The sequence below is a fragment of the Ylistrum balloti genome, unplaced genomic scaffold (genome assembly GCF_031769215.1).
Source record: "Ylistrum balloti isolate Yb309-2 unplaced genomic scaffold, AGI_CSIRO_Ybal_v1 Utg370450, whole genome shotgun sequence".
NCBI classification, from domain to species: Eukaryota; Metazoa; Mollusca; class Bivalvia; order Pectinida; family Pectinidae; genus Ylistrum; species Ylistrum balloti.
In genome coordinates, this window is record NW_026782299.1 from 2,696,633 (window position 1) to 2,708,646 (window position 12,014).

General features: G+C 36.4%; 1 protein-coding gene across 1 annotated transcript in view; it reads left to right on the forward strand.

The window, feature by feature from the left end:
* The window catches only part of LOC132555047 (uncharacterized), a 145,598-nt gene that overhangs the window by 78,513 nt on the left and 55,071 nt on the right, over nucleotides 1-12,014 (forward strand). Inside the window, exon 3 of the mRNA XM_060219387.1 lies at nucleotides 9,958-10,449. Within this exon, the coding sequence (XP_060075370.1) occupies nucleotides 9,958-10,449 (492 nt within the window). The remainder of the gene's footprint in view (nucleotides 1-9,957; nucleotides 10,450-12,014) is intronic.

The following is a 12,014-nucleotide window of genomic DNA, read 5'->3' on the forward strand; positions in this document are numbered from 1 at the left end:
TTTCATTCTGGCAAATGACAAAATGTTTTAGACTTGAAAACAGTTTTATGGTAGAACATACCAAAATTATCTTAGTTTGATACAAAAAGGACAGGGAATAGTTTAATACAAAAAGGACCGGAACTACAGTTTTTTTCCCCCATACCTGCGAGATATCAACAGATTTTTTTTATGAATTTTGGTATTGTTGTCACACATAGAACTATGTTTCTGCTACAGTGCTATAATTAGATGAAGAAGGTGTGTCAGAGGAAGTGGTTACTAACTCGAAGGATACTTTTGTCTCGAGTTTTACTGTGGCAGGTTCCATTTACTGTAGAAGAACGGAACTGAGGGCGGGATTTGATGGAGATAGGAGATATTGGTGTAATGATATGTAGGATGACCAGGACAAACTGACGGTGCAGACAGCTTGCATCGCATTAGAAATCCCTGGTTCTGTTTACACACCAAATGGAATGAGTTGTATAATATGTTGTTTAAAACTGAGCTAACAGTTTGGATTACAAGTAGCATGTTTGTGTATGTGTGTCTGCCTGGAAGGAGCTTACTGACCTGGGGTCAGAACTGAGATCTACAGACTGTATAGTCATATTGTGCGCATGTCTCATGCGAATTGCATCACCGAGCATAAAAAAAGACAAGATTGCTGTTGGATGCTTGCAAGCTGTCCTGAGACAAATTATGCTGTAAGGTTTGGTAATTTATTCATAGATGTTGTTTACATAGGTGGTCAGTTTGATATGTCTATGATGTTCAGACTGTGTTGATTACATAACAAGAGCGTGCAAGGTTACAAAGGCAAAGGCGTGTGGAAGAAACAAAATGTAATTCTGCAATTACATAATATGTCCTATTTATAATATTTGAAGATTTGCTTCCTTCAGTACGTGCATACATGTTTGAAAATTGAAAAAAAAAACATTAAACTTTTAAATGAGAAAGAAATTGTGGCAAATTTGATTTCTTTTTGAAAGTAGAGAACACAAAGTACGAAGTGTGTTCTATCAAGTTGGTCAAACAGGCAATTTTCATGAATGTTGCAACTGCGCATTACTTTAATTCACAGGTTTGTTTTGGTGCATTCCAGGTTTAAAATTGAATGACAGCTAAAAGACTTGTTGAAATTTATGTATTCATAAGGAAACTTAGAACCTTGAAACCTTCTCTGTAAGAATACATTTTCAAAGTATGTGACCTTCCTTTAGACAATTTGAAAAATATATCATTTCACCTTTTCCTGTTAAAACATTGATGTTAAAAACTTGAGTTATGAACTTTGAACCTGAGTTATGAAAATATACCAGTGACCTTTGAACCTATTGCCATGAACTTTTTGCCTGGTGACTTTAAAAGGTTGCATCAGTGAACTTTAAACCTTGGCTGTAAAATGGCTAAACCAACCTCCTTTTAGCCTTATCTGTAAACTGTTGCTGGCACTGCTGGGTACATGGAGGGCCATGTGACAGCCCTTTAATCATGGGGCAACAACACTGGGCCAGTATGTGAGGTTTGATGGATGACTGTTGTGATACTGCTCCATGTGTTCTTCAAATTAATGTATATGTGATGTGGTTTACTTTCTAAATGAGGCAGTGAAATTACCACCTTGATTTAAACTCAGCATAATCCCGTGTATAGGCCTGTCAAAATTTGGCAGTGTGAGCTGCATTTCTCTCCATTTTGGCAGTACTACACAGAAATAGGGAAGAAATTGTTGAATTCTGTGTGATTAAAAATGCTACACTTTATTTAATTAGAAAGTTTGAAATGAAACACAGACTAGAAACACCAAGGTAAGGTTATCATATTGCAACCTTTTCTCCAAAAGTACATGCAAAAAAGTAATTTTGTACTGGTGAACACTGTGCCTAATTTATTTGATGCAATCTGTCCAGTGGGTAATATATAAGAATGTGTACAAAAAATGAAAATATACAATTACTACTCAGAGTAAACTTGAATCAAAGTCTCTCTATTTGATTTAGGTATGAAAAGTTTTCAAAAGTTTGAAATATTTGAGTGCTTATAGCATGACTAATACTGTGTTTTGTTGTGGGTCGTGGCAGAAAGTTCAAAATATATCTTTCCTGTTTTGTTTATAAACTCGTATCTCAAAGTGCAGTCATGATTATACTACCTGTGTGCATGTAGATTTATAAACTCATTTTATGATAATCATTTCACTCTTCTGTTCATATCCTGTTTGTCTGCATACATCCATCTCAGTTATTTACACAATATTTAATGGGCATTTTGTTAATTTGATAAATATGACAATGTGATTTGTGATGTGTGTAATTGATTTCTCTTCTTTTCGCTTGATGGAATATCACAAACAGTGTTTTTCAGGGCACAATGTACATGATTTTCACTACATATTTATTATAGATGAGATGGCAATTCAATTCTTTTAAGCTTGTGTTTTGCACAACATAAATTTTTCTAACAATCATTGTAAACAGGAAGTACCGATAGTGTTTTTTTCTCGCCAGTGTCAAAAACAAGCAATATGAAAATAACACTGATTTCAGAACAGGAAGTCTGCAGGTAGATATTGTAATAAGTGACTACATCAAACTTCGACTGTCATTGTTATCATTGGTATTGATTAATCAGCACACTGTAGCATTCGGAATATTGGTATTACAGATACCTTTTATAATTGTTGATAATAGGTGTTATCCAGAAATCCTTTTTCTTGAAATCATCCCTGACATCATTCTTTATTGTCAGACATCAGGACATTTTCCACTGAAATAAAGTTGGAAACCAATGGGACATTCCCTATAAATAGCATGTTGAAATTCCCACATTAATGTGACAATTAGAAAGGTATTGTCATTTGTCGTTGGACTGGTAGATTAGTCACTGAATATTTATGTCCATAGTCTTCCTGATGTTAAGAAAGCAATGTCTTGATAAGTTTGAAAATGCTTTCTGTTAGTTTCCCTATTCAAAAGCAGACAGTGATATGTCTCAGTCTTTCAATACTTTTGCAAGTTGATCTAGTCTTGTTTTCAAACCAAGAATTGTTTATAATAAAAGATGTTCTTTGCAAATCTCACCTGTTCTAAATCTTAGACTGGTGTCGGTTATATCATAAAATACAAGCCCAAGCAGTCATCACGTTACTCTAGATTCAAAGTCTGAAAGGGGTGGGCTTATTCAAAGCAATATGAAACCGCATTCGTTGTTGTTTTGACTTTAACTGCAGTAGAAGGATGGCTTACTGGTAATAAAGGCTAACATTGGGGAGATCTCAAATGCAAGTAATAATCATTGTTGATTGAGACACTAGAAATATTGCTTTAAGCATAATTTGACTTCTCACATAGATTTCGGAAAATATACACAGCCTAATTGACATTTTAAATGAGCTTTATGGAGCTTTCAGTAATTTCCCTCCTTGGAAATAATGGTAAACACTCTTGATTTTGACATGGTAATAATATATAGTGGTGTCCATAAAAATTTTAATTGCACTTGTGAAAAGGTTGAGTCATTCAATTTCTGAGTTCTGCAGTCTTCATCAGCCTTTAAATTTTTGCTTATGATTTCATAGGTTTTAGGTTTATCAGTTAAGAATTTTAGAAGTACTTACATATATCTTTGATATTGTGAAAACAGTTTTAGCTCTGAATACTGAATTTAGATTTCTTTGATATTGTGAGAACAGCTCAAGAACAGTTTTACCTTCAAATAATGTGCAGATAGCTTTGATATTGTGAGATCAGTTTTAGCTCAGAATAATGAATATAGATTTGTGTGATATTGTTAGGACAGTTTTAGCTCAGATTGATAAGTAAATATTTCTTAGATATTGTGAGGACAGTTTTAGGTCAGGGTTGCTAGGATGGAGCCAGGCAAAAATTGCAAGAAGAATCGACCTTGACCCATAATCAAGGTCTCAGGGGGCAAATTTCTTAACCAAAAGGCACAGAAGCATGCTATTTGGCTGATAGGTTCTTTGGATGAAACCTGACAAAGAGCTTGTGAAAAAAAATGACCTTTGCTAAAAGGATAAATAAAATTCTAAGATTCCTTTGATAAATTTCAAATGAATGGAAACTCAGGGGAAGATTCATAGTTTATTTTCTACTTAAATTTGATGTCCTCCATTTTGACATACCACACAAGGTACAAGGTTTTTAAACACTGGCCACCTTCCATGTCTTTTGTGGCTTCAAAGGCACTGAAAAATCTAGAGGGAAAGGAAAATGAAATGCACATACATGCACCTCATGTATGTTAAAACTAAGAACACCAAAGTTGTTATCCTGTGGATTTCTATGATGCAAAGTAGTGAAATTCTCCTACTTTTAAAACATGAAGATATTTCCTCGTAGATTAAGCTTCATCTTGCTGATCAGAATTAATTGCAAAAGTGCTTAGCTGCTGCAGTACCACCATGTGTGAAATTCAACAGTCATCTTTTGTGATATATGGGAAATGAGCTGAAAGACTTGATAATAGAAATCACATGTATTGAGGTATTTTGAAACCTGTAATTCCTGTAAACATCCTTGAGAAGAATCCTGGAATACCAGTGGTTTGGTTTGAAATATTTTAGTAAGAACCATCTGTGAAGATGGAGATGATATTGTGTTATAATTACTGGAGTGAGGGAGCTGCCAACCCTGCTTTACATTGGTGAGACAGTCGGTGCTATTGATGTTGGCTAGTTCATTTTGAAAAGTAGAGTGAAGGATTCCAGACAGACATTCTCTAGATACAGTACAAATGCCAAAAAAGCTTAGCATCAGAATGCAATTAAGTAAACCCCTAAAACCTTTCTGACATTCCTTCTCAGCAAACCTGTATATAACAGTTTATATACCTATATGTAATTGCCTGTCTATAACACACCTGTATGTAGTCTGTAACACACCTGTATGTAGTCTGTAACACACCTGTATGTAGTCTGTAACACGCCAGTATGTAGTCTGTAACACACCTGTATGTAGCCTATAACACACCTGTATGTAGTCTATAACACACCTGTATGTAAAAAGCTGTTTCTAATGACATGTTGGTAAGACATCTATATATAAAATAACTTACCCTGTTACTTGCCTACAAGACACCTGTATGTGAAATGCCTGACTCAAAATACCTGTTTTTAAGGGACCTGTACAAACAAATTCTAACTCCAGTTATCTGTCTATAAGAAACCTGACTCCTAATACATATCTGTAAAACACTTATATGGAAAGTTCACCTATTGACTGTCAATAAGACATATGTACACAAAATACCTGACTCTAATTACCTGTCCACAGCATGTACACCTGTGTATACTGACTTTACAGTCTTAACTTGCCCAACACACCTGTAGGTAACTAATACAAATCCATTTACCTGTTTATAATACATCTGTATTAATTTACCTGCCACAGATTACTCAACACCCCTGTATACCTGTTGTCTCTAATTAATTTTCTATGTGTTATATTCTCCTATTTTGGTTCCTGGTCATTACACTGAATTTCACCTATCTAATTTTAAAGTGTATATGTATGGAAATACCTTGACATTGTAGATACAGTCAGGCATGAATGAATACACCTGAACCTTGACAGTTACCTTTTTATGGTTTTCAAACACCACTCTTGTTTTATAGATAAAAACTTAGATCTGTATGCTGTTATTACAGAAATTCTTTTCAAAGTCAGTAATACCTTGTTGTGTTTAAGTAATGCATAAATCTGATCACCATGGTTGTGACTTGGGAAAGTCACTTGATAAATATGTTTGGGTGTGGAGGGACTTCCATTTAGACTTGTTCAGTGTAAGGATTGGGTGGTGTAGAAATCATGTTCAGTATTCTGTCCACAGACAGAACTTTTTTAACATTGGCAAGTATTACGTAACCACATCCACGAAATTGCATTTTTAGGGGAAAATATATTTTGAATTGAAATATTGACACAAAGCCAATTTGCATTGAAATACAGGAAATGTTATTTAGTCACCTAAGGTCCCGGATCTAATCCCAGTGTCAAATACATTGGAAATATTGACACTTTTACTATATTGTGCACATGTATGACAGGTGGGGTGTGAAAAGTATATTCTAGATACATGTAGCGTGATGTAAACAAATAATTCTTTGCTTTAGCAAGCTAATACAGCACTTTCAATATATTGCCATGTTTCTTTGTTGAAATATTTTGCAGACTCTGAATGCTAAGTTATACATGCACACTGAATTGTTGTCCTGTAATTATATATATGGGAATGGCACCAATAAAGTATTTTTTCTTTTTCCTGTGTTAAGCTAACATTCTCACCTCTACTGGTACACCTGTCCTTATCATTGGATCCAGAAACATTGACAGTGTCTTATTTCCTGATTACTGCCTGTTTGCGGTTTAATTCTGTTTAGATAATTTAATACATTTAAATGAGCTTTTCCTGGTGACTATTAAATTTCTGTCATGTGGACTGATTTATTGATTGATTGGTGAAATATACCTGCAAAAGCAGGTAAAGAGATCAAATGTGTGCTTTTTTGGACATCTATACTCCTGACATCAACACCAAGATGTGTTCCAATTACTAGAACAGCTGCAGAGAACAATAAAACTCCCTAGTCATTTAGGAAATATCCCTTTAAAATGTTGTTTTATGTTAGCCATATGTTAAAAATCAGATAGTTTTTCTCAGTCTGTCAATCAGCTAGGCCAATCATACATATCTACTCTATGTATATAAACAGCGATTTACTGTCAAGTCAGGTTGATGATTGATGTCATCAAGAGGCATGTATATCTTTCTCTGTCATTATTAATATCTCCTCTCTCATTCTTTGTTGCTTTCCTTTTATTTCTTTCTCTTTGGTATTTCATTCAAACAATACAAAACAAAATTGATACATCAGTGATATGATAAAGTTTGTTTAATGTAAACGTGATACAGTCTTTGAAGCTATAACAAATAATGATCTAATGTCTAATGGACATTATCATAGCTGGTGATGACAATGTGACATGGATATGTCTAATGGACATTATCATAGCTGGTGACGACAATTTGACATGGATGTGTCTACTAGACATTATCATAGCTGGTGACGACAATGTGACATGGATATGTCTACTAGATATTATCATAGCTGGTGACGACAATGTGACATGGATATGTCTACTAGATATTATCATAGCTGGTGACGACAATGTGACATGGATATGTCTACCAGACATTTTCATAGCTGGTGACGACTGTGTGACATGGATATGTCTAATGGACATTATCATAGCTGGTGATGACAATGTGACATGGATATGTCTAATGGACATTATCATAGCTAGTGACGACAATTTGACATGGATGTGTCTACTAGACATTATCATAGCTGGTGATGACAATGTGACATGGATATGTCTACCAAACATTATCATAACTGGTGACAACAATGTGACATGGACATGTCTACAAGACATTATCATAGCTGTTGACGACAATGTGACATGGATATGTCTACCAGACATTATCATAGCTGGTGACGACAATTTGACATGGATGTGTCTACTAGACATTATCATAGCTGGTGATGACAATGTGACATGGATATGTCTACCAAACATTATCATAACTGGTGACAACAATGTGACATGGATATGTCTACTAGATGTTATCATAGCTGGTGATGACAATGTGACATGGATATGTCTACTAGATGTTATCATAGCTGGTGACGACAATGTGACATGGATATGTCTACCAGACATTTTCATAGCTGGTGACGACAGTGTGACATGGATATGTCTACCAAACATTATCATAGCTGGTGACAACAATGTGACATGGATGTGTCTACTAGACATGGGCCTTTTGCTGGATGTTCAGTTGGGGAATTCAACTTCAGAATGTCATGGCCCATTAAGCTATTTCCTCATTCATGACTTCTTGAGACATCACAAAAATATGAATATTAAACATAGAATAATGATGATAATCTTCACATGCTTCAAATATATTAAAAATACTCCGAAATCAGCAGGTTTATATGAGGTTGTTTACACTGACGAGAATTTTGAATTCTACTTTTGACTTTATAGGCATTAATGATGAGAAAAACAGACTAAAACCTTTAAATGTATATAAATGAAAGATGTCAAAAGAAAATGGGGAATATGTAAAACTTGTGCATTAGACGAAAAATTCATGTTACGAGTGAATGATAACTTACTCAGATGACACAATGAGCACATGAACTTTTGTACAGAATTATTACACTGTATTTCCATGTAGAATTCAATTTCGTGGATAAGACCATGAAATTTGATGAAATTTTAACTGGGTACAGAAAGAGTTTTTTAGTTAAAAGTGGCTGTATTTAGTTACTTGTCTGTGGTTTACCAGGACCTGGACATTTCAAAAACTGCTAGTCACTGCAACTTCATTGGAGTTTACCTTGGTGAGGTGGTGCGAAGATAGGGGACTGTAATTCACCAAATTGTCAGTTTTGAAGAAAATTGGATATTATTCAAATAACTTATTAAATTTTTTGATTTGTAACGCAAGCTTTGGTATCTCACAAGCTGCTACCTACCTGGTTATCTCTATCAATCTATTACTAACATGATACTTGCAGTGTTAAACAGCTACTAACTTGGTTATCCGACAAAGTGAAGCCACTACTGACCTTATAATTGCCCTACCATATTCAGTCACTATTAAGCTGGTTATGGCCCTACTATCAAGAATTTATTTACCTAGTTGCCCCACTACCTAATTAAGCTTTTACTTATCTGGTTATCCCAATATCAAGTCACTTTTATTTACATTATTTTACTATAAAGCCACTGTTTACCTGGCTATCAAGCCAGTTAACATGGTTATCCCACTATCAGGCCACTGTTAACATGATTATCCCACTATTAGGCCAATGTTAACATGGTTATCCCACTATCAAGTCCTGTTTGACTATGTTATACCATTGTCAGGCCACTGCTAACATGGTTATCCCACTATCAGGCCACTGTTAACATGGTTATCCCACTATCAGGCCACTGTTTGACTATGTTATACCATTGTCAGGCCACTGCTAACATGGTTATCCCACTATCAGGCCACTGTTAACATGGTTATCCCACTATCAGGCCACTGTTTGACTATGTTATACCATTGTCAGGCCACTGCTAACATGGTTATCCCACTATCAGGCCACTGTTAACATGGTTATCCCACTATTAGGCCAATGTTAACATGGTTATCCCACTATCAGGCCACTGTTAACATGGTTATCCCACTATCAGGCCACTGTTTGACTATGTTATACCATTGTCAGGCCACTGCTAACATGGTTATCACACTATCAGGCCACTGTTTGACTATGTTATACCATTGTCAGGCCACTGTTAACATGGTTATCCCACTATCAGGCCACTGTAAACATGGTTATCCCAATATCAGGCCACTGTTAACATGGTTATCCCACTATCAGGCCACTATTAACATGGTTATCCCACTATCAGGCCACTGTTAACATGGTTATCCCACTATCAGGCCACTGTTTGACTATGTTATACCATTGTCAGGCCACTGCTAACATGGTTTAGTCCCCTTTAGCTGTATCATCTCACTGTTTATCAGATTATCCCACTGTCAGTTCATTGCTATCTTTATTATCTCACTATCAAAGGACTTGTTGTCCAACTAGACAGTGCTGATTCAGCATGTATCTAGTTAAGTGTTTAGCCATTTATTATTACTTTGGTTATGTCTGTATACTTCAGTTTTAATATAGTTGCATCAACTTATATCCAGTTAATTATTAAATTAACTATAATTAAGATTAATAAATATCAAATCGTCACATATACCAGCAGCTTACATTGAGGCTCAGTTTTAAGTCATGATATAAATTTCTAAAATAGACTTCAGAAATTGCAAAATCAATATGTTTGATGTTACAATGGCCATACTTATGACTTGTTTCTTCTTTTGCAGCAGTGTGTAGTTTCACCTATTCCAGGAAGGACCGGATACAAGCGCTGTCATTGGAGTATCAGCACAAAGGATATGCCAAGTGTATATACACCATACAAGCCCCTGTCAACACATACATAGAACTCAATTTCACCGATCTCATTGGCTTCCAGCCTCATTTTGGTCCTGCAAGCTCAACGGACCCTAATTTTCATTTACCCAATTCCCAGTCATCAGCATCAACGTTGTTGTCGTCCTCGTCACCACTGTTATCGTCTTCATCATCATTACCTGAATCTGCTAAAGCAGAACATTGCTTGCCTCCTGAGCTTGTTATAAGCCTGTCTATAGGTCATAAGAGCCATACTAAAACTTTCAGATTTTGTAAAACAAACAATTTCAAAACGCCTCGAGTCTTTCATTTCAATGCCAACTCCCTGCAGATAGTATATATATGGGAGGAGAATGCACACAGTGGATTTTCCCTGGATATAGATTTTCATCAACGCAACAGTAAGTACCTCTATGTTTATTTATTTGCTTGTGTTACAGTGAGATTAAAAAATAATGTATTTTGTACATTACTAGATTTCGTTATGTGCAGTACATGCTCTTGGCTTATTTATAGTATGGTGTAGTAAACACACATAGTTGTGTGTTGTTTAATACACACTCCCAGGCAGTGACATATACATCTTGCTCCGAGACTATGTTGTATTGTGTAGTACATGCTCCCATACTGTGATATGTGGTGAAGTGATGTTATACACAGACTGTGTTGTAAGGTACAGAGCTGTAAACTCCATGGCTGTGTTGTGTGGTGTTAATACACATGAAGACTATGAGTTTGTGTAGAATAGTACACACTCCCAGACTGTGTGTTGTAAGGTACAGTGGTGTAAACTCCACGACTGTGTTGTGTAGTGTAAATACACTCCAAGGCTGTGTGGTGTGGTGTAAGTACACTCCAAGGCTGTGTTGTGTAGTGTAAATACACTCCAAGGCTGTGTGGTGTGGTGTAAGTACACTCCACGACTGTGTTGTGTAGTGTAAATACACTCCAAGGCTGTGTGGTGTGGTGTAAATACACTCCAAGGCTGTGTTGTGTGGTGTGGTGTAAGTGCACTACAAGGCTGTGTTGTGTAGTGTAAGTACACTCCAAGGCTGTGTTGTGTAGTGTAAGTACACTCCAAGGCTGTGTTGTGTAGTGTAAGTACACTCCAAGGCTGTGTTGTGTGGTGTAAGTACACTCCACCACTGTGTTGTGTAGTGTAAGTACACTCCAAGGCTGTGTGGTGTGGTGTGGTGTAAGTACACTCCACGACTGTGTTGTGTAGTGTAAGTACACTCCAAGGCTGTGTAGTGTGGTGTAGTATATTGTCCCAGACAGTGTCTTGTGGTGTTAGATACTCTTCCAGACATTGTTAAGTGTGGTTTAATGTAGTAAACAACTCCAGACAACTTACTGTTTTGTGTAGCATAATTTGTACTTCCATACTGTGTGTTGTGTTATAGTACACACTTTTAGAGGGTATGATGTGTAGTTTAGTGCCATGCACTCTCTAGTGTGTGGCTGTGTGTTTATTGTGTGACCATTGTAGTACATACTCCCAAACTTAGTTGTAATGTGTAGTACATATTCCACAACCAGGCTGTTTTTTAGATGTTGTAGCACACACTAGACTACATGCTTTGTGGTGTAGTGTACACTCCCAGGCTGTGTGTTGTGTGTGGTAGTACACACTTGCAAGCTGTGCACAGCTAAGTCTGTGCTTTGTAGTTTAGTATACACTCCTAGGCTGTGCCCAGCCAAGACTGTGCTTAGTGGTGTAGTAGTACAGACTCCTAGTCTGTGCACAGCCAAGACTTTCAGGTTGTGTATTGTGTGGGGGTATTACACACTCAAAAACTGTGCACAGCCAAGACTTTGTGCTATATAGTGTAGTATACACTTCCAGGTTGTGTTGTGAGGGGGTATTACACACTCCCAGGCTGTGCACAGACAAGACTGTGTGCTATGTAGTGTAGTATACACTCCCAGGCTGTGTTGTGAGGGGGTATTACACACTGCCAGGCTG